This window comes from Chroicocephalus ridibundus, chromosome 9 (assembly GCF_963924245.1).
Source record: "Chroicocephalus ridibundus chromosome 9, bChrRid1.1, whole genome shotgun sequence".
Classification (NCBI taxonomy): Eukaryota; Metazoa; Chordata; class Aves; order Charadriiformes; family Laridae; genus Chroicocephalus; species Chroicocephalus ridibundus.
Window position 1 is genome coordinate 847088 of NC_086292.1, and position 23179 is coordinate 870266.

Genomic DNA, 23179 nt, shown 5'->3' on the forward strand with positions numbered 1-23179 from the left:
GAAGGAGTCCTTGCTGCCTCAAAGTGCATTGTTGGCCTGTGAGTATCAGTTGGAAAAAAGGCTGTAGGGAAGTCAATTGCTTATTCTGGAAATCTGAGAGCAGGATAATAATTTTTGGTTTCGTTCATACTCTCATTGTACTGGTGTGGCTGTTTCAGGATTGCTTGGTAAGAGCAACGGATTGAGGTTGAAAACACCACCGAATCCTCCAGTGGGAACACAACGAGGGTTTTATCTCTGACCTCTTCGCTGATCCTGGTGTGGTCTCTCAAACAGGATGACCTAAGCCGTGGCTTGATGAGACACTGAGCCTGGATCTGGATTCCCGGTACTGGTGCCTTAATCATGTCCTGCATGGTCACCTTTGAGAATTAATCTGACACCATGAATTTGTACCAGCACAAAAAATGTTGCTGCATTCACGTCTGGGGATCATGTGTTGCATCTGTTAGAGAGCATATCTGATTACATTTAATGGAGAGCCCATAAATAATAAATTTTTTGGAAGTGGGCTATTCACGAAGTGGCTGGAGCAAGTCCCTGGTCTGTTCGCCCAGGAGTGTCTCTGGTTGTCTTTATGATGCTTCTGCTAGGCTTTGCCCATGTCTCTCACGGGTCGTGCACGCACATTGGTAGATAGAAATGCGTTTGTTGAAGTATTGCTGAACACATCCTCATCCTTTAGGTAGTCATTGGTCTCACACTGGTCTTCACCTGACTTCCCCCCAGAAACACTCCACTGAACTTTAACTTATGTTACTGTCACTCTTAGGCAGCTCTTATGACGAGAGTCCCCCTCCTTGGGGAGGAACAACCCCATGTCCCAGTACATCCTGGGGCCAAGCTGCTGGAAAGCGGCTTTGTGGAAGAAGTCTTTGAGTGTTCTGGTTGACCTGGAGTTGAGCATGAACCAACAATGTACCCTTGGGGCAAAGGAGGTCAGCTCCTCCAGCAGCTTGGCTGTTTTGAGGTGCCCGACTGTAGCTCTGGGATTCATCTCTCCCCGAGGCAGTGCGTCTGAGCTGGCTGGTCAGGTCTTGCTCCGTAGTGAATGGAGAGTTGTCACCACAGGACGTGGCGTGGTTCCTGTGACCAGCTGTGGGTTGATTTGCCACATTCCCAGGTGAGAGGAATTGTACTCTGAACTCTGGCTGTGCAGATGGTGGTTGGCTGTGTGGGTAGCTGTTGTCCCCCCTCTAAAGGGAGCTTAGGGTGGCCCCATCCTCTGCCGCAACATCGTCACCTGTTGGTTGAAATCCCTTCTGTGGCTGATGGGTAAGAGTCTTGCTTTTGGTTTTACAGTACTCTTGTAACAGCTGTCTCTTTCCAATGTCTACATGCGGCTCTGAAAGCTCCAGCTGTGCCACATGTTCAGATAGCTGTTTTATTTCTCCTGGCAACGCCACAGCCGTTATGAATACATCCCCTTTTGATGGCATAACTTGATTATTGTAATCCCAGTTCATGGGGGCTTTCAGAGGACTCTTGCCCATGGCTTGCATGGACTGCAGCAGCACGTTACATTCCTGGCAATGCACATGGTGATCATATTATGCTTGTTTAGCATTCTTTATGTTTGCTGCCTATTAAGTAGCAAATTAAAAGTCAGCTTCATAAGCTTGCGGTTGAAGCCTCGGTCCATATGCTACCAAACCATTTCTTGCTGTTCTTCAGAGGTGTATGGGACAGCAATGATCTTTGCGAGGAAAAGGCGCAGCTGTACTACAACATGTCATGGCTTGCAAAAGTTTTCAGTGGCTGGCTTAAGGTGTTGATGTTTAGATGATCTCAAAGATTTCTAGGCCTGCAAAATGTCATCTAGAAGAGCAGACAACCGTGTGACTGCAGAGCTCCGGGTCTTTGTTTTCATCCAGAATTAGAAATCTTAGAAGGATTGGCCCAACTTGTAGAGCTCATCCTTCTTAGAGCGTTCAGGAGAGTGTGACCCTGACAGAAGACACTTTGTGTCTGGACACCACAGGTCCTCCGTGGTATGTGTGACCCCAAAAAACCTAACAGGAAAATAGTTTCCTCAATTTACTTTGGTTAAAAGCAACAACACAACCTCCAAGCTTAAGCCCTCCCCCAGCTTCTCTGAGGAGAGTAGGGAGGAAGAATCACAGTGAAACATGGGGCTGTTAACACTGGGTGGAAATGTAGGCACATGTACGGGGTAATTTAGCGTGTGACAGGGGACACGCTTTTTGTCAAGGCCCTCAGAGCTGTGTGGCTGGTGAGAACAACACTCTTCTCAGAGACCGTGGTATCCCTTTGCATGTGGGGAAAAGCCACTCAAGTTGCAGGTTGAGACTATGTGAGTGGTGGTGGGAAATGTGAAGTGTCACATGAAGTGATCTCCTGGGACAGCCCTGGGGTGGACGCTGGAGCTGGGGTCCTCCTGGGACAGCCCTGGGGTGGACGCTGGAGCTGGGGTCCTCCTGGGACAGCCCTGGGGTGGACGCTGGAGCTGGGGTCCTCCTGGGACAGCCCTGGGGTGGATGCTGAGGCTCTCCTGGGTGCGACTCTTCCTTTGAAAAAGGTAACTTTGTGGGTGGGCACCCAGCGATTCCTGTCCTGCTGTTCAGCTCAGGACGTTGGCAGGTAACACAAGGTGAACTAAAGTCTCCATGTTCCTTGTCAGGTTGCCACTCATATCCACCTCATCCTCTTGCACGTGATGGACTTCATCCTTTTAGGCAACCAGTCCTGTTTCAAACTTCGCAGTACTCCTTTTGGAGGATGTTTTCCAAGCTCTGCTGCTGGTCCTCGGGCACGCAGAGCAGCTCCTCTGTGTGTTTGTGCTGCTAGAGGTTGGCGCCAGCACTGCGAACTCACCCCCGTGCTGCAGAGCAGATTTGGCAGGTTCCTGGAGCAGCAGTGAAACCTGAGGTGAGGATCAGCCAAGAAGGGAGAGGTTGAGGGGCTGATCTGAGATTTCCTTACTCCATCTCTTCTTAATGACATAGAATGCCTGGAAGAAGCTGTGCTGCAGGCCTAGCCTGCTGCTGCTCATCCCCTGACTTGAGAACGACTCTAGGAGCTCTGGGTCAGCATCTGTCCCGTCACCAAGTCAGCAGTCGTGTTCCTCTGCCTGCTCGAGAGTGTTTTACTCGGAATTGCACCAGCCTCCCCTTCCCCTTTGCTCCTCTCCAGCCGTTTAAACAAGTCATGAACGGGTTGACCTTTTGGTGCAGGAGATAATCGGGAGGAGGATTCCTCAGGAATGCTTTTAATTACTGAGCCCTCCTGGGCTTTTCACAGGGCTTGATGAATTCTGCGAATGTACCTTTCTTTTCTTTTTTAATTGCTCTTCATGTAGCTGCCTTTGGGGCAGTATTTAATGCCAGCACCTGGGGTCTGGATGTTTTCAGGTAGAAAAACAGAAGACAAGAAGAGAAACAAGTACTTATTAATTACTGTTCAGTTCTCCGTCACCATGGTCTCTGCTCCTCCTTTTGTAGGTCGCCTTTTGTTAATCTGTGTGCTGATAGCAGGGGCACATTGCTGGCTCGCAGCGGGTCCGTAGCTGGTTCGCAGCCACGCGGTGCTTCGTGGCCGATGGGGAGGTGATGGGCAGTTGGGGTCTGCTGATGCTGAGACTTGAGAGCATTTGTAGGTCAGTTTCTGCTCCTTCCTGTATCTCTCAGGTTAGGGTTGGAGCCTAATCAAGCATCCTAGCTCAAACTGACGATGGAAATAATTGCAGTAAGTAGCTGCATTTGCTCTTCAGTGGGTTAGAAAGTAATCACCTGAGCAGTGTGCCCTAACATCCAGGTGCTGGCTAATGCCCAGTGTCTGTATGGCGAGTTGCCTTCAGCCAGACCCCACCGTCTGTCCGCTTCAGGTCTGGTGGCATGAGTGTCTGGCTGCATCGCTGCTTGTCCACCTCCTTCCCTACACCCAGGCATGGGAAAACACACTTCCAAGTTTAATGTTGCCTTTTCCATCAGCTGGGTAAAAATAGAGGTAAATCTTACAATTGCTCCTTTTCTGTTTTCCCTGTTTCTTTGCTGCGCGTGGCCTTTCTCTATTTTTAACTTGCTGCATTCGAGATTTGTTTTCCTGAGCCCTCACGACCTCAGTGATATTTTGACTTTGGGGTATTTAAGAAACAGCATTGTAGGCATCTTGCATAGTCAGGCGTGACTATTGTTGTTGCCAGCCGAATAGTACTTTTTTTTTTGGCTGCTTCTTGTGTTCTCACCTTTCAGTAGCTGAGAGAAGAGGCCCTTCAGGCTCTCTGTAGTCACTCCCTTGTCTATTTACAGCCGTACACAGCAACCATGTTTATTAACAAGTTCTTGGAAGTGGAATCTTCTAGAATAGAAATCACAATGCTGCGGTGTGTCTAGAGCAAGGTTTGGTACAAATGCCTCGGCCCATCAGTGTGTTGGGACGGCATAATTGTCATCTTTGGTACTCCCATAGTTCTGCTCCAAACAATATTTTCTCAGATATGTCTTTTTTTTATAATCCAAACTGTCCATTCCTTTAAAGCTCTCTCATTCAAATGCCTCTTGTCTCAAAAAAACTTATTCCTCTCCCCACTTCCACTGTATCAACTACCACATCAGCACGTTCTTCTGCAATTTTTATGTCCTCCGTAACTGAGTTTTCCTTTAAATATTTTGATTTTTCGTTAAAGGGTGGCTAGCTTCATCTAGGGAGACCCTGTAACCATTTAAACAACTAGCTGGCCGTAGCAGGATGGTGCTGGTAAACAACATTGGGCTTCAAAGCTCTTACAGACACCTGAAACTACTTGGGGTGCTCCTGGGAGAGAAGATGGGAGCAGAGCCCAAAATCCATGTTTTTGAGTAATATTTGGTCTATAGGTTACTTGATATTTTAGTGTGTGCTGTATAGTTAGTGAATGTTTAAAAAGTTGTGCTATTTTTGAAACCTGATTCTGATCTTCCTGGGTCTGTATGGGCCTTGGTGTCCCCTTCATTGGGATCCTTCCTGGGGAACATGAGTTATCTTGGTGTTCCCCAAGGTCATGGGGTACCTCAGCTCCAAGTCATGGGGTACCTCAGCTAGTCAGGCGGGTGGTGGCTATTGAAAAGATGGACAGCTGTGTCTAAAACCACCATACAGTGTGCTATCAGGCAAGGGGGGTCTCGGTGGTACATGCTGTCTTCAGTGTCCTGGGTTTATATCTTTACCTTACATTTATTTACTTAGTATGGGTCAATCTGCATTTATTCTTCAGTGAACCTAGCTCACTGGTAGAGCTGCTCTATTAGCAATAACGAACTCTGAGCAACGGGACTCAAGGCGTTCTGTCTTTGAGTGCTGTGGTTCTTAAAATGAGTGTCTGGAGGCACTGCCAGCATCTCCGCGCCATGGTCAGGCTGCGCCCAGGGCGTGGGGTGGGAGGTGATGGGGTGGCTGGGGACCGATGGGCCGGAATTGGAGACAAGTCTGTGCCCGCAAAGGAAAACCCGTTCCTGTGCTGCGGGGTAGGAGCGAGGGAACTTGAGTCCTGAGGCTGAAGAATTTTGTCTGGACTCTGATAGTGGATCTGTCGCTTGACTGAGGAGGAGTTTGGTCCGGTCACCGGGTCTGTGAGCATCCCTCTTCGGGGTGCATGTTGCAAAGCGCCCTTCCTTGGCTACAGAGGGGGGCAACTGCATGCCAGACTCCTCGAATAAAAATTGCAATAGCACCTTATGTTTTCAAAGGTCATCTAAGATGTGCCTTGTTTTTTGCTAGTAAATAATTCCAGGTGAAGTCACAGCTGGTGACAAATTGGGTGAAACTTAAGTAACTGTTGAAAACTATATTCCTGGACTGGAAGAAATAGAAAAAAATTCTGACCTCTGAGTTTCCAAACATGAAATACTGTACAATACAGGGGAGATGTACCCCTGGTTTACAGTATTACAGGTACAGACAGTTTGATTTGTGAGGGTGTTGGGATTAATGTTCGTGAGTAATATTTTAAAGTGGTATCAGTGTAACACTAAGATCAGGTGTAGCTGGGGACAGTAAAATGGAGGCACAATTCCTCCAGGGGCTGAAGGGCTGCTTGTACCTGGGACTGGGTGTTTCTCTTATTACTGTGATTGTGAAGCATCACAAACCAATTTAAAGAAAAGTCTCTGAGTGTATTTTTCTCTTTTAGGCTTAAACCATCTGTCCTTTGATCCCGCCAGCACCAACAAATCTCTGCAGTTCAGTGGTGCTGCTGGCCCACGGGTGTCGGAAAGCCAAAGCCCAGCCGAGAATGGAAGTGATCCGGGCAAGAAGAGGAAGAGAGGAACCGTTCCTCCAGGTGAGCCCAGGAGCAGCTCGGTGGCTGGCAATAGAGCAGGCATCCACATAAGCATAGGCCGAAACCAGCTGCTGGGCTGTGCAGACAAGAAGAACAAGTGTATGTCTTGGTGGTACGTGGAAGTAACCAGCTGAAGGTGTGGTTGACCCAGCTGACTCACTGAAGAAGATTTGAATGCTTAATTAAGCCACATGTTTATATAATGTTAATGGTTCCACCTGGATGGCCAGGTAACTCTGCTAGACCTTGAGTCAACACCTCTGGTACTGCTGCTCTCAGCAGCAGCACGTTCTTTGCTTCGTTTCCCCTTTTAGCATGGAAGAGAAGTGTCTTCGGATGGCAGGGGAAGCACTCTCTGCTGGAACATGCTGGCCATCTCTGTTAAATCCAGGGCAATTATGACAATTTATACCTGCTGAATGTTTGTCCTTTGTTCATAAATCTCTTGGGAGGAATGAAAGTGTACCTTTAATCAGCGTTTCTTTAAGGCCCCTTAGAGCTGTTGATTGTAGTGGATAAACCGTAATTTATTCAGATGCTTTTGGAAGGCAGTATTTTCATATATGTTGCTTTTATAAAATGTCCTCTGCTCGAGAGGGACACAAGTGGGTTTGTTTTTCCCTCATTTGGCTCTCTCCTATATGTTATGTTCAAGCCTGGTTTTGGACACCGATACCGCAGAGCCTTGCTGGGCAGCGTATGCCCTGCAGAAGAGTTAAGATATGCGCTAAGCTCTTCATCACTTTATTTTCCTCTCAGCAGATGGTGGCAGAAATCTAAGTCTCGACTCCATTCCGATGGGCTTGCCAATGTCCGACCCAGCTGCCTGGACCACTGCGATGAACAATCTGGGGATGGCTCCCATGGGGATGACAGGACAGCCCCTCCTGCCTGGTATGTCAGCTCATCTTCTTTCAAACAGGTCTTTGCGAAAACCCTTTTTCAGTTGAGCTAGATAAATGCCTGCCATGTACAAAGAGCATTAATGAGCTGCGTTTGAAATGCATTAATGCCTGCAAGTGATTCATTTAGAGGCCAGTGTTTTAAAGCTGTTTCAGAGGAAATGAGAATACATGGTTTTGATGTAAACAGTGGTTGTTGTGAGGTACTCTAGATACTCTGCAGTGGACCAGCAGGAGGAGGGTCCCACACAGAGCCTGGGACACCAATGATATCAAGTAAATCATTATTCTAAGCTGAACTGGAACTGCTTAAAAGAAAGGGTGGGAGGGAGATGAAGAGAACAGCAGTAGGGCAGTAAAACGGATACGGCAGAAACTAATGGAGGTTTCTGCTCCAGAAATGACCACCTTGTGGTCTGGAGTACAAGTGGATGGGTGAGTCATCCTGTCCAGGACTTGTTACAAGAGCTCCTGTAGGAGCCAAGCTGTGCTGTACCTGGTTTCTCAGCAGTGCAGGATGCCTGCACATCAAACTCCTGAAATGAAATTGCTGTTTCAGTGCTTTACTACATTAAGCGCTTGAGAAGGATGCTGTCTCCTGCCTGAATAATTGTCTGCTCACCTGGGGAGGGATTGTCTGTGTTGGCAGCACTCTACATTCCTATTTCTGCTCTTCTGGCATAGAGCAGGTAGTTTGCTTTGCAGCTGATATTATATTTAACTGACAGCATCACTTAACTTGCCACAGGTTTTGCCTGCAGTCTGTACTCTTGTGTCCCCTAGGTCTTGTTTAGCATTTGTCTTTGCTGTTAGGGGTGCCGTTGTCTTGTCATTCTCCTGCTCCCATGTTTCTGACAAGTAAAAGTCGATACAAGTCTGTCCTAGCAGAGCACACAAGTTTAAAGTCAGTCTCTGATTCCCTGCTGTAAGAATATGGAAAGGCTTCTGAGTGGTGTTCGTTATGAGCTGTTTGAGATCAGGAGGTCTGCACCCAACACAAACAACTCAATGTTTTAGAAGGAGCAAAATATTTTCTTTCTGATCTGGCTGCAAGAGAACAGGGTGCTCCGGTGAGTATGGGTCAGTTCCCAAGCACAGTGATGGTTTGGAGTTCAGACCAGTCGTATCTCCAGTATCTGTTAAAAATGAGAGACGATGGAAGCTTGATGTGCTTTGGGCCATCTTCGCTGAAGGCTACGTGGGACTAAAGTTTCGGGTCACAGTAAAAAAAAACAAACAGTGAGTCTAAAAAAGTTCTAAGAATTTACCAGCTAATTTCTGTTCCTACAGATGAAATAAAAGCATATAGTTGTGAGATGCTTTAAGAGGACCTCAGTGTCTAAAATGAATGCACAGCACGTTTCGCTCCATCCAGCTGCTGCCAGCTTTGTATAAAAAACGTTATCACAGCTTTCATCAAAAAGCACCTGCCAGGCCTGATGTCTGAGCTTTTTACAGTCCTGGAGACTTCTTTCTTCTTTTTTTTTTGTTCTTAAAAATGGCGACTGGCTCTTCCAAATCTGCTTCTTAAGCCTCTCGGCTGCTGGCCTGTAGCCATGGGCTCAGCTTCTTGACAGAAGAAGCACGTCTCTGCGCAAGCTGGCAAGTTGTCCTGGGCGTTGCTGGTTGAGCAATAAAGTGGGGCTCCAAATCCAACAGCCACAGGCCCTGTTTGCCCTTGCATACACACTTTCTACTTTTCGTTATAATGTGATAGTTCATTACCCTGCTAGTTCTTTTGCTTCTGATAATTGTATTGATTCATGCTTTTAGAGAGCTGTAAGTCTTGCTTAGTCAGAGAAACGCCCATCTTGGCTTTCTCCTCCCTCGGATTCCCTGAGCTCCCCTGTTACCCGCATTAAGGACTTTCTCTGGTTGGCGTCCGTGCCCGTTGCTGCCAGCTAACCTTGCAGCAGGAACAAATTACCAGGACAAGGTGAGATTGCTGTCCTTGGCATGGATAATTATAAAATGTGAAGGGGCTGAATTTAGTGGCTTGCAGAAGTTGCAGCAGTGGGTTTACTTGCCTGCCCTTGACGTGTGGCAGACAGCCCAGGGTGACCCCCGGCACCTCTGGGTGTAGGGTTGGGGAGAGCAGCCACCACCCTGCCAAGGACGGTGGGGAGCTGGCTGAAACGCACGCAGCTTTGCCCCGCTTGCTGCCAGCACGGAGGTCGTACCTGTACCAAACTGTGCTGGGAAGATGAGTGGGATCCTGGATTCTAACGCATGGATGTTTCGAACAGTCTCTGCATTTCCCAGCAGGTCGCTGCTGCTCCGTATCTCCCATCCCCGGTGCTGTCTCAGCATGGGAGCTTTGGCTCTTCGTCTTCCTTCCAGTTGTTCTCCATAGGCAGCGATGGGCAGGGTCCAGGTCGCTCCCTGCTGGCGCTTTGGAGCACAGTCGACGGAGACGAAGAGTTTCTTTACCATCTCAGGAGTGCTTTTAGCAGGAGGATGCCAAGGCTGTGTATAACAGGGCACGTGCTGTGGAGAGCTGCTGTCCTGGGGTGGCTTCCGTCCTGCTTGGAGGGCTACTTCAGGGCCAGCTCTGGTACCTGCTGCCTGCCCAGGCGCTGGCCCGCCCGCACCAGCAGCACTGTCAGACTGGTCTGATGCTCCACAGCTGGCATTGAGTTTACTGGCAGAGATGTTGCTGAAAGGGTGGGAAGTAAAGAGCATCCCAGTCTAAATCTAGGAAGTCTGAAAGGTGTGTTGGTAAGTTGGAGGCCAGGATGCTAGTTTTGGTGAGTGTCCTTCCAGCCCTTCAGGGACGGGGCTGTCTGGTTTGCAAGGTGATGCCCTTCACCCTGGGTCACAAGCTGTCTGCTCTACTAAACTAATGAAACCGGAGCGGGTTAGGTTTTACACTGCTTCCATATGCCACAGATTGCTTTTTATGGATAATATAATGCTTACGGGGGAAGGTTTTGACACTAGATGGAGGTGGTGTCTACAGATTGGAAAAGGTAGTAGTTTGCTTGAACGGGGAAAATCGTATTTGTCTGAAGCAATCAACAATGAAACAGTTTTTAAAAAGTTGTTCTAAGGGTGAAAATCTAAAGTTCTGGTGAGTTGTATTACAACATCCCCTCTCTGTTGCTGTTTATTCAGGTAATTTTACCTGCCACATGTGGGGAGAGTACTCCATTTGCTGTCTGCATAAGCAGCTACTGTATGAGTCCAAACCACTCCCTGAGTCCCTTATTCTCTCCCCCATTTAGATTTTGATCCTGCTCTTGGGATGATGACTGGAATCCCTCCCATCAACCCCATGATGCCAGGCTTGGGGATTGTCCCACCTCCCATCCCTCCGGACATGCCTGCTGTGAAGGAGATCATTCACTGCAAAAGCTGCACTCTCTTCCCACCGAACCCACGTAACTCCCTTTTTATCTTTTTCCTGTTTCTGTCTATACAGGAATACCTGTGTGTGTGTATGTATATAAAAAGAAAATAAAAATTGTACACGAGAGGAGAGCCATTACATTGCATAGACATAGCAGGTCTGGGGGGGTCACCATGGACCAGGTGCTGGCGAGCAGGTGACGAAGCAATAGGAAGAGCCTGTTTGTGTCACTGAGTGTTTGCCATTTCAGTAAATAGCCTTTTCAGTTGTCAGATTGATAGGGACTGTGGAAGAAAGCATTCCAGTCCCTGGATATTTGAACTCTAATCTTCATGATGTGATTCTTGCATGTATTATCTAAGGCTTCAAGGACGGCGAGCTCTTGGAGGTAAGGGGCTGGATCAGCCAGCGTGGTCCACGCGCTGGGTTTTGCAGAATGCGATGGAAGGAGAGCAGAGGCAGTTGGAAAGCAGACAGAAGGAATGTTTGATAAGGTTGTGGAGGTGTACTGGGAAGGGGATTAGACTTGGATTTTGGGTTTTCAGGGGAAACCTAGCAGTTGTGGTCAGTGTTATCCTGAGAAGGGGAACCTCAGCATCTCGTAGAGCGTATGAGTCCTTCCTGGAGACCCTTGGTACAAGCTGGTACTGGGCTGCGCGAGCTCCTGGCCGGGCACCGTCTTGCAGCTTCCCTTGTGAAGTAAGAGTGGGGCGTTAAGAGGAACCGTTGGCGCAGAAGCCGGGGGTGTACAGCAAAGAAGGTTACGGGTGGTGTTTCGTAAGGCTGTAGCAAGTCAGTGGTCAGGCTCGATGTGGGAACCAAAAGGAGCCATTTCCAAAGAAAAAGAAAATAATCCAATAACTGCTTTTGGAAGAACTTTGCTGGAAATATGCCAAAGAATTAAAAGAATGTAATACAACTGTTTTGTTAAATAAATATGTAAGTAGTGTAATTCTGTGAACTTAACCAGGGGCGATAGATCTCAGCACTGAAATTTATTTAGGATTTTCTAGATCATAAGAAACACCAGGCAGCAAGCGCGTAGTCCTTCTCAGCCTTCATGTACTGAGTTGGGAGGGTCTCACTGCACTGCCAGGTGGGCACCTGGGCATGGGAATGGGTTCGGTGTTGGAGAAACACTTCAAGTCACAGCGGTCTCATGCGGTCTCTCTTGGTGCTGCCGTGTCAGAGGTGGTAGGTGGGCACACTCGGCAACCTGCTTCTGGCAGGCGAGACTTTAGATTACCAAGCAATAATCTGTAGTAAAGTCAAATGCGAGGTGTTCATTTGAAGGAAGGCAGGAAGGTATGGTCGTCTCTTGGGAGAGGTGGGCAGATGAAAGGAACATGTGCTGACAAAGCAAAAACTGACTTGGTCTGCTTTCTCTCTCCTCCTCTCTTCAGATCTGCCCCCTCCAGCAACAAGAGAGAGGCCCCCCGGGTGCAAGACGGTGTTTGTTGGAGGCCTGCCGGAAAACGGAACTGAGCAGATCATCATGGAAGTGTTTGAACAGTGCGGGGAAGTCATAGCTATTCGGAAGAGTAAGAAGAATTTCTGTCATATCCGCTTTGCTGAAGAGTTCATGGTGGACAAGGCACTTTATCTTTCTGGTAGGTGTATTTCTATCTCGGATGGCAGCTTAGATTCTGGGACAGAGACGTAATAACTTCTTTGTGGTTATAATGACAGGCTTTGTTGCAATTGGAATATTTGTCTAATGTGTCAGTTTGCCTCTCGTTCTGCTGCTTTTGCATTTCTGCTTAAATACATGAAAACAGCTCCTGACAGGAGAGATAGCAATGCTTTGCTACCTTGGGTACTGCAAACCTCTGCAAAATACTGGGATGAGGTACAATCAGAGATCCCCATCTTACCTGGAGCAGTGTCCAGTTGATTCTGTAGATAATGTTTAAGGCTCCTATAAAAATTCGCAGTTGCTCTCAATTAAATGGATGGTGTGCTTGACTTTCATCAATTATTTTTTTTTCCCTGTTAGTCATGAGAGCTGAAACACCTGGGCTCCCCTTGCCTAGGGAGCCCCTGTTCTGTGCCTGTAGGGTTTTAAGAGGTTTGTTTCCTGGAGGACAGAGACCTTGCTGTTGGTGTTCACAGACTCTGTGACTGGCAGGTTGTGCGTTTCCAGCCAAGCCCGTGTTTGCTCTGCTCGTTACATCTGCCCTGAGCAGCCTGGGCTCTCCACCTGACTCTTTACCATTCTAGAAAATACAGTAATACTCTATTTTCATGCTAAAAATCCCTTCCAAATTCATCCTTTCAGCGTATTAACAAACCGGGGTATTACCTCCAAAGACAGTACTATCTCCAGAGAGATGAGATGGTCAAGATAAGTGAGGGAAATGCTCTTTGCTGTTTAAAATAACAGAAAACTTTCTGTAGTCTGTTTTGGCTAATCGTAAGCATTGCATCTCACTCCAGAGACTGTTGAATTGAGTTAGACTTGCAATGTCCCATTAGTAAGAGCTGTGTCTCTTTGCGATTACCCCTTCTACATGGCCAGCACAGCTTCTCCAGCTGCGGGCATTCTCTGATTATAGTTCCTCCTGCCCAAACCCGTGGTCATGTGCACAGCCATCAGCGTCCTCCACACACGAGCATTGTTTCTGGGTTTGTTCTTTGTACAAAGCCTCTCTGTAGTTAATATTTTCTTCCCTACATCCCACCTGTGCTTCTCCTAACGATGGAGGAGAGCCTTTAGCACGTTTGTGCATCCAGACGAGGAGTCCTGCAGACTTTGGTGGCAGTGAGAAGAGTTCCCACACAGTGGATGTACATCTTTGCTGACCTTATCCCTGCTCCCATCGGGTGATGGGGGCTGTTCCAAAGATTACCGCCACCCATGTGCTGCTCTCTTTGCCGTGTCTCACCTCACCCTTCCCATCCCCAGCTTCTGCAGTTTGTGAAAGTGTGGAAGAATCCAAGTCAGTTCTGCCTCCCCCACGTGAGCAGCTGGGCTTAGTCCCGCAGCACGAAGAGGTTACATGCAATTAAACAGTTGCTACTCGAGACCCCGGACCTGTTTAGTGGAGGAACATCCCAAGTAAGAGCTTGCCTAGGATGTGCAAAGCACAGGCAGATAGCAGCAACCCCCCTAACAATATTTCCTTTTCCAGCGTTGCTTCTGTGCACTAACCTCTTCTGCTCAGGGCCTTCCTGGCTCTGTAGGAACGAGAGGTGGACACTGGTGGGTGGTTGGAGCCTGACGTGTGTCACCTGTCCCCTCTGAACACTGCTGTCATCACTGCCAGGCTATCGCATCAGGCTGGGCTCCAGCACTGACAAGAAGGATACTGGGCGCCTGCATGTGGATTTTGCTCAGGCTCGGGATGATCTGTACGAGTGGGAATGCAAGCAGCGGATGTTGGCGAGAGAGGAGCGCCATCGCAGGAGGCTGGAAGAGGAGCGCTTCCGCCCGCCCTCCCCACCTCCCGTTGTCCATTACTCCGACCACGAGTGCAGTGTTGTCGCTGAAAAGCTGAAAGGTAAGTGGTTCTGTGGGCCATGGCCACCCTTCTGCGCAGATGCTGGGACAGAGGCTTGTATTCTCCAGGGCTCATCTTGCTGAACGGAAATGATGGTGCCATCTAAGCCTTGCTGAGCCCATTCAGGCTGAGCCCTCAGCCTGCACACAGCAGCTCTCCTGGCCATCTCTTTTTCAGAATTGTTGGTCTTTTTGTAAATGGTGGTCTTTTCACCATCCCTGGAGTTACTTAAAAGATGGGTAGATGTAGAGCTTAGAGGTATGGTTTAGTGATGGTTTTTGTCAGTGTTAGGTTGATGGTTGGACTAGGTGATCGGAAAGGTCCCTTCCAACCTGGGCAATTCTATAATTCTATGAAAAACAAACCCATACTAGAGTACGATAGTTTCTGCCAAACCATTTTTGTGCATGTTAAAAGGAGTAGTGTAAGTCCTAAGACCTTTGAAGCCTAAGACCTACGTGTGGCCTGATTATTTTGGAGCTGGAGGATATTTTCTTTCATGAAAGAGTACATCTGAAGAGACGTATGAAGTTTTCCGGTAGGTTTCCAGCAGTTGGTGTCCTCTTGTTGCACCTCAGCAGCTGGTTTGCTCCATAAGCTTTATGTTTGGCTTGCCTCCCTTTCTATAGCCTTGTATTCAGATAATACCGTGCTTTCACGAGTTGTAATTAGTCGCCCGAAGTAAGAGAGCAGTTCAGTGGTGCCTGAGAAGGGTCTGAAAGCTGCGCAGCCGGCCCTGGACTTCTGTGGTGTAAAGGTGTCCTTTCTCGCTGCAGATGACACAAAGTTCTTGGAAGCCATCCAGACCTTGCTGACCTGGATAGAGCGGGGAGAAGTGAACAGGAGGACGGCCAACAACTTCTACTCCATGATCCAGTCGGCCAACAGCCACATTCGCCGACTGGTGAACGAGAAGGCAGCTCATGAGAAAGAGATGGAAGAAGCTAAAGAGAAATTCAAACTCGCGCTCTCAGGGATTCTGGTTCAGTGTGAGTAGTGCTTCTGCGCTGAATGTCGTTTGTCTGTTGTTGTAGGGAAGACGCTTAATTTCTAGACTCTGGAGAGGCCATGCTAAAAGGGCTCCAGGAAAAGAAGCAGCAATTGCTTCCGTGCAGCTACAGTTAATTTATTAGCGTGTGTCATTAACTTGGCAAAAGCTTCATGTGGTACTTTTTATTGGAGTAAGAGCCCACATCTGGGGGGAGGAGAGAGTGAATTCTTAATTTTTTTCCTCTTTTAATTATAGTCTGTTAGTAGTTCTGTCATCTTTTCAACTCCACTTCTGTGCACAGACAAGGTAAGTTCCTGGTAATCTGGTGCCTCAGCGAAGTGTGCAGGATTTATTCGCCAAAGGTAGGACGCAGCAGAGTGTTCCCAACACCCTGTTCTCAGTCACAGCTGAAAACCTGGTGCGAAACAGCATTTCGAGCCTGGGTCTTTCAAATCCCAGTTCTTTATTAAATCATGAAATCAAGGAAGAGGCATGGGCTATATTAGTTCCGAGATGTGATTTATAACAGTTCCTCAAACCATTCATTGCCTCTTAAACATCCTTTCTTTAGTAAGTCTGAATTATTTTTTTACTTTTTTTTTTCCTAAGAGTACCTTTCAGAGAGCCTTCTCCACAATTGTATGAAGTCTCCTTGAGCCCCTTGGCTGGGTTGTGAACGTTATATTCATATAAAAATTTATATTTGATAGTTTCGGCTTTTATTTGTTTAACACTTAATTTTTAGTTATTTTTTTTGAATTCCGTTCATGGTAAAAAATACGGGCACACGATCCAGAGGGAAATACAGTAAGGCCTGCAGAGTAAGTAGTCACAGACAGTAGCACTCAGCTCCGCTCCGTAAAACGCCCACTGGTACCTCAGCCACTCAGGTTAATCTAAGTGGCAGATAGCTGATCTTATTTTGTAAGAATTGTGCCTACCACAACATCACAAGGGTGAAAAAAATAATTAATATATTAGATAGATGTGCTTTCTGCTGTTGGGTGAGTTCTCATGCAGGAGAAGCGCTTTGTATTTCCAAAAAACCTCTATTTTTTTCCAAAACCCTCAGATTTTCTAGAGAAATAGAAGGAATAAATCTCAGGAACTAAAAGAGCTGATGGCTGATGCCAGAATCCTTTGTCCGTGGTCAGCCCGGGCGGGATGTGGTCGTGCTCGGGCTGTGGCACCGTCCTTTGGACGCTCTTCTGCCCCGTGGGTGCAGTCCCAAAGTGCCAGCGTTCACAGTTGTACCGAACCAGCCCATTTTAGAGAGCGAGTGCTACCCGGGTGTGCTTGTTACACTCACAGGCAGCGTTGCACAGCGGATTTCAATATTTTTCAGCGCAGCCTGTGCCTGCCTTTTTTCCAGTTGAGCGCAGATGCCGTTTCCCCAGTTGACCGTTACTCTGTGGGCGTTTGACACTGGCCTGGTGAAGTCCACACTTTTCTTTCCAGGCGCAGCGTCCCTTTCCTGAGCCTAGCTGCAGCACAGTACAGTGTTATAAGAAAAGGTTAGCCAAACCACCTGCCTGATTCCACTTTTTTACTCCTTTACTCCTCTTGTTCGCCCTCTCTGGATGATATTCTGGCCTGATTTGACTGCTGATTTGATACTACAGTCGAGCAGATAGTGGCCGTGTACCATTCTGCCTCCAAACAAAAGGCTTGGGACCATTTCACGAAAGCTCAGCGTAAGAACATCAGCGTGTGGTGCAAACAAGCAGAGGTTGGTAATTTTTTATTGTGTTAGATCCTCCAGCACAGTCTCTTTCTTGTCAGGATATTGATGTTAAGTTTGCACAGTGCTCGCGTGGATAACACCACCTTAATTCGCAGTGTAAGATGGGAATTACTCAGTCGTCTCTTGTGTTACAGGTAATCAATTTTCTCTTGGTCTTTGTGGTACTAGTAGCAATGCATTGAGATCTGTATGCTGATTGAAGTTGTGCACAATAATAATAATTACTGATCTGGTTTCTGCTGGTTTTTATGTTAAAGCAAGAGGGACTTCTAGAGAGAGGTTAAAAAACCAAACAAAACCAACAAACCCTAAGCGTCATCAGAGATCTGTTTTATCACATTTTATTGACAGAGTGAGGGGTGGAAATTATTAGAGCTGGACAGTCTGCAAACCCTGAGGGAGCATGTTCTCATATTTGCGTGTTTACCCCATGCAGCCACATTGCTAGTGAAATACGGGGTTTAAAGGTGGTGACAAGGATGGGGACGATGGAAGAAGGCATGTCGCTCAAACTGCCCTTCCTGCAAGAGGAAGAGTAGTTCTCGGTCCCTTATCTGATCAAATCTTACTGCAGTCAGACACAACGTCAGGAAAAATAAAGCTAAGGTAAAGAAAGGCGGTCTCCCGGGAAAGTGATGGTTTTGGGAGATGCTTGTCCTGGAGTCTGTGATGCGATACACGCTGCCTTCTGTCCCCTGCGTAGTAGGGATGTCGCGTTGCTGGCTGCCTCTGGCAGCGGGGCCCATCCTGATGTTTGTCTGGCCCGAGGACGACGGGAGGAGGCAGCTGTGCTCCTGGGAGCGTGGAGGGTGACCGAGAGGCGCCCCATGGTGGATCTTCTGGTCAGAGCTCGTCTCCCCTGGAGTCTCATTTCTGTGTCCCTTCCCTAGAAAGGGGAAGTGGTAACAGAAGTACTGTCATCCCGGGGTACCAATAGTTTTGGAGGAAAGATAAAGAAATGGTGTTTTTCTTGCTCATTAAGCTTTTAAAGTAGGATGGAGCTTGAATCAGGTTTCTACCACTGGCAATAGAGAGTCTTTTGAAGTAGCAGGACCCAGATCTGAAGTGTAGAAAAGAACTGCTATGAAAAATACCTGCCTTTTATCCTAATCCAGGGAGATGCTCCTGTGTTTGGAAACATTCCTTGTTCACTGCATAAATGCTAGCAGTTTGGAGCTGATCTTGTCATTTGTGTGTCTTCTGACACATCAGGCAGAGCAGATGCTTTCTAATCTCAGCATAACCTTATGAAGGTTTCCAGCCCAGTGGGTTGGCAGCGCCCAGCAAAGCTGTGCTGGGAACATCAATCTGGATGCGTAAGGTGGCAGCCGCGGCTGAGGCACTGGAAAGGAATTGGGTGTTTGGCACCATTGTCCAAGTGTTCCCGTGACAGATGTGTCAACAGCCAAGAGGGTCTTGTCTGCACACACTGCTGATTAGTCAGGTTTGTGTGGCAAATCCTACTCTGCATGACAGCTTTGGGTTTTCATTTTCCTTTGTTTCAATTCGCGTGCTTGCAAAGCAAAGGTGCTGAGTGCTGGGGCTCGTCGAGTGCCTTTCCAGAGCCCCATGTAGCCAGTAGTGAATGAACCCTCTTGAGATGGGGAAGGGGGAGGCACCGAGTGAAGAGGCATTTGCCTAACGTTGCCCGGTAATTCTCTGGAAGACCAGTTTTCTGGGTCGCAGCTGGGGATTGCACTCAGTGTTTCTAGCACACAGCCATCCCGCGGGAGCCTGCCTGTAGAGCTGGAAGTCTGGAGATGCTTCATGACCCCCACCCGGGCAAAGGCGCTGCTTGTAGACACACATGTTCTGAAGTGCTTGGTTATTCGTAGGAAAAAGGACTGTAATACAGAAGCTGTAGAGTAGCAAATAAAGAGCGAGGTTAGCTTTCAACCACAGCATCTTGTTCACTTACTCTGTCAGCATGATGCTGAAATGCTGTTCAGCTACTCCTTCTCAAATCTCTCTTCTGCAATATTCAGGGGTCTGTCTCTCAAGTAGAGCCCCCAGGCTGGAGAGCACATCTGTTCTGCCCAAATCCCTGCAGCGTGCCGGTCCGTCAGGCGTGTGCACTGATTTCTGTTAGGGACCCACAGCTTCTCTGGGCAACCTGTTGCAGTGTCTCACCACTCTCATCACAAATCTTTTCTTCCCTATGTCCGGTCTGAACCTGGTTCAGTTGGGAACCGTTGCCCCATGTCCTGTCACTACAGGCCTTGGTAAAAAGTTTCTCTCTGTCTTTCTTGTAAGCCCCCTTTATGTATCGAAAGGCCATCATGGGGAGTGCAAATTTGGTGGCACAATATCCTCTCTGCATGTTATGTATTGAAAGGCTGCAGTAAGGTCTCTCCAGAGCCTTCTCTTCTCCAGGCTGAACCCCCCCAGCTCTCTCAGCCTGTCCCCACAGCAGAGGGGCTCCAGCTCTGACCATTTCTGTGGCTTCCTCCGGCCCCGCTCCAACAGCTCCGTGTCTTTCTGCTGTTGGTGCCCCAGAGCTGGAGGCAGCACTGCAGGGGGGTCTCAGCAGAGCAGAGGGGCAGAATCCCCTCCCTCCACCTGCTGGCCATGCTGTGGGTGATGCAGCCCCAGATACGATTGGCCTGCGAGTGCACGTTGCCGGCTCGTGTCCAATTTTTCACTGCCCGCCATCCCCAAGGCCTTCTCGGCAGGGCTGCTCTCCATCCCTTCATCCCCCAGCCTGTATGGATACCAAAGGTTGCCCCAACCCAGGGGCAGGACCCTGCACTTGCCCTGTTGAACCTCATGGGTTCACATGGGCCCACTCCTCCAGCCTGTCCAGGTCCCTCCGGTTGGCATCCCGTCCCTCCAGTGTAAGTCTTCCTATGGTTCTGCGTTGTTCTCAAGTATCGAGTTCCCTATTACAAACATGAAAAACAAGTCTATCCCAGCAAAGCCAGAAGTCATCTTTCACCTTTAAGATTATTTAAATCTGGGCAAAGTTGACAGGCTGGTGGACTAGATGATCTCCAGAGGTCCCTTCCAACCCTGTGATTCTGTGATCACCACTCGGTTGGGTATGTGCAGGCCACTTCCCCGCATAGCTGCGACCTGGGAGAAATCTGTCGAGCTGGATAATACCCAGCCAGTGGCCTGGTAAAGGAGCAGATGATCGATCCTCCACAACGTTGGAAAACTCTAATTGACCGTGTCTTCCTAGGAAGTTTTCAGCTGTGATCTCCATGTGAGACTGCACTTCTGGGACTTGGTTTTCAAATCCCACTGAGTCAAACCTTACGCAGTAGCTAGAGGAGGAGCTAACATTTCCTTTTATACCTGATGAGCCAGGCGGAGAGTCTGATTCCAGTTATGCCTCCACTTTGAGCCCTAGTGCTCCTGTTCTTTCCTGCGATTGCCTTCTATGCCGGGGTGGGAGCACTCTCTCCATTTGGAGCTGTCTTTTGTTCCAAGGTAAGTTCTCCTGGTGGGAAGAGGCAGCGAGACCACTGGTGAGGCCTCTTCCAGGAGTACTTGCTGCTGGGCTCAGCCTTCTTAGAGCCTTCTCTTAAAGGAAGGTGGACCCACAGGATGCATCTTCTTGGTACAGCTTTTGGCAGAATTTAATCCTGTGGGTCACCGCATCACAGACAGCCTGGCGGGCAGCTCAGGAAGGGGGCTGTGGCAGGGAGTTGTTGGGCTGGGCCAGGGTCTTGTTTTTAACAATGGTGACTTAAGGTGTCTTTCCCAGGCGGTGCTGGTAGGTCCTGGAGCTGCAGGCAGTCATTGAGAAGCCACAGAAGCTTGAGACCTGGTGAACCACCATGCTACGGCAGCTACCAGCCAGCATGTTCCCTTCCTTAGGAAGGGCCTCGCTCAAGTATTTGGCTTCTCTGGTGCTTTTTCCTCTCCCATCCAGGGCTGGCCTCGGGTGCAGTCAGGGCGCTGGTGAGCCATGGCATAGCCAAGCCTGGCCCCGGAGCGTGCTCCACTCTGCGCAGCCATCTCCAGCTTTGAGGCTGCGTTAGCTATTGAGCAGAGTCAATTAAAGACGACGGGAAGATTCTCCTCTGATCTCCAACCCAGCTGCCATGTTACGGGTGGTCTCCAGGGCAGGCAGCCGTTGCTTTGGAAGTGTAGCCAGTGCTGCCTGTCGCGCTCGGGTCTGCCTCGTTCTTGCCCTTTCCCCATTGCTGTCCCCAAGGTTCATCCCAGCTGAAAGCATGGTCGTTATCGCTCTTGGCTGCTCTTGGATGTGTACTTGGTGCTGGCAAGCAGAGTTTTTGAAAGTTTCAGGCCATTAGAGTAAAATCTACAAAGAGCTGGACATTATTTCATAAGCAAATCTTCTACATATTTTCTCCTGTGGCTGTTTCTGGGGTGTACAGACCAAGTGAAGTTGTGGTAAATGGACACCGGGTAGGGACACTTGGCCACCTGTGCTAGCCTTTAGTAAGTATTCATGGCATCTCCATCTCCTTCAATAACTGACTGTCATTTTCTGAATGTTGCTTGTCCCACTCCGCAGCAGGGATGGGGCGGCTGAGCTAAGTGTTGCCTTCCCTCGCACACAGGGTGATGCGTGTCCATGCAGAGCTCTGCCTCCAGAGCAGGGGACAGAGCAGAGGACCTTGCCTGGAGGAGCAGGGGGGGTTGGCCAGGTCTGCCTGGACGAGGTGAATGGGGCAGAAAGGACATGCACAGGCAGGAGCTGGGGTGGCTCAGGGACCAGTGTAGGAGGTAGCGTCTCTGTTCCTTTCTCATTCCTGCTGTGGACCAAGACTGGGACAGAGAGTGGAGAGGATCCCAGCAGCCGGAGGGAGAGTCACTGGTGGGGGCTGAGCACAGTGGGAGAGGGGAGAGAACCTTCAGGTGCTGCACCGCCATTGATAAGGGTCAGGAGGCGGCCAGGCTGTCTCTGGCCTCGTCTATGTACTTACAATTCCTGCTTCCAGCTGCTGTGACCTCTGTCTCAGGTAGGTTTTGGTGGTGCAGCCATGCAGTGGTGTGGAGGAGGCAGGGAGCAGGGAGGAACGCAGTGGGCAGCGCTGGGGATCGTGGATACGGACGTGCTGCAGTGGGGCGAGAGAGGTGCATGGCGAGGTGGTACCGGGCACCGTGCAGGCCAGTGCTTGGAAGGTGTGGGAGAAAGAAATGCCAGGGAGATGGGTCGCTGGCCACCGGGCTGTGTGTGTCGGGGGGGACATCACCAGTGGGGGAGCTGTCGCAGGGGAATTAAGAGAAGTCATCATTGTGGGGTTAATGAAAAGGGTTTTATTGATGATTAAACAACGATCAAATGATAATTAATCGATGATTGAATGAAGATCAAATGGCGGTTAAGCAATAATTGAATAGTAATTAAATGGTGACTTGACAGTGATTAGACAGTGGTCAAACACTCTGTCACTTACTCTGCTTCTAATAATTAAGCTATAGCTGGATATATCTATTAAAAAGTGTTGCTGGAATAAAATATACTTTTAGGCCGAATGTAAACTGTTGCTTACCTTGTTAGAGATGTAAGATGCGGGGTAAGGGGTCTCTCAGCCTTGAGGGGTAACCTTTAGAGGCGTCCCTGCTGGAGGGAGGGCCCCGCCGTGCAGCCTGCTGCTGCCCAGAGAGCCCGGGGGCTCGGGGGGCTACGGAGGTGTAGTGTCAAGTGCTGGACTGGTAGCCGGAGCCCGGGGAGGGGTGCGGGTGGCACAGCCCTTGTTGTGTGGGGCAGGGCAGGGCAGGGCAGCTCGTGGTGGCAGGGAGGTTCTGATCTCGATGTGCGCTGCGAGCGGGAGGACGCGAGGCAGCGACCCGGGGGAGGTTCCGAGGTTGGGCAGCGCTGAACGAGGAGAGGCGTGTGGACGTCAGGCAGGGCAGATGCGGGGAGGGGGATCACCAAGAAACTACCCTGCGGGAAAGGCGAGGTGCCTGCCCTGGGCAGAGAGTAGAAGGCAGATGGCAAGTCCGTAATACCAGCAGAACTGACAGACCGGCTCGTGCAAGATATTGTCCTTGATCTAATAGGCTGTGCCGATTTTTTTTTTTTTTTTTTTTATCGTTTCCCCTTTCTTGTATCACAGAGTTGGATTTTTCAGACTTAGATTTCAGTATCTTTTTATCCAACCAGTCTGTTCCTTGAAATCAGTATTTAAAAAACCCCTCTACTTTCTGAACCTTAGGAAATTCGTAACATTCATAACGATGAACTAATGGGTATTCGAAGAGAGGAGGAAATGGAAATGTCTGATGAAGAAATAGAAGATCCATCAGAGATGAAAGAAACAGAAGAATCAGGTAAAAATCTACACTTACTACCGAGAGGCGCTCTTTGTCCAGAGGAGCTTGTTTTCTAAAGAGGTGTCGCAAACAATGGTTGGGAGAAGTTCATTTTGGTACTCTTGATTTGTAACTGGGCGCTGGGAGCTACAGAGCCACTGTGCACTGGGGGAGATCACCCGCGG

At 48.9% G+C, this 23179-nt stretch overlaps 1 protein-coding gene across 6 annotated transcripts in view; it reads left to right on the forward strand.

Annotated features, from left to right (window-relative positions):
* Nucleotides 1-23179, forward strand: part of ENOX2 (ecto-NOX disulfide-thiol exchanger 2) — a 36920-nt gene that overhangs the window by 6295 nt on the left and 7446 nt on the right. For 4 of the 6 annotated variants that reach the window (XR_010072554.1, XM_063346651.1, XM_063346648.1 and 1 more), the window contains exons 2-9: nucleotides 6128-6277; nucleotides 7037-7171; nucleotides 10404-10559; nucleotides 11932-12138; nucleotides 13795-14028; nucleotides 14805-15017; nucleotides 16642-16748; nucleotides 22898-23012. Coding sequence is in view for 5 of the 6 variants with exons in the window: in XM_063346651.1 (XP_063202721.1) it covers nucleotides 6128-6277; nucleotides 7037-7171; nucleotides 10404-10559; nucleotides 11932-12138; nucleotides 13795-14028; nucleotides 14805-15017; nucleotides 16642-16748; nucleotides 22898-23012 (1317 nt within the window). In the remaining variant the exon portion in view is untranslated. The remainder of the gene's footprint in view (nucleotides 1-6127; nucleotides 6278-7036; nucleotides 7172-10403; nucleotides 10560-11931; nucleotides 12139-13794; nucleotides 14029-14804; nucleotides 15018-16641; nucleotides 16749-22897; nucleotides 23013-23179) is intronic. The other 2 variants (XM_063346649.1, XM_063346652.1) reach the window with 2 other exon arrangements.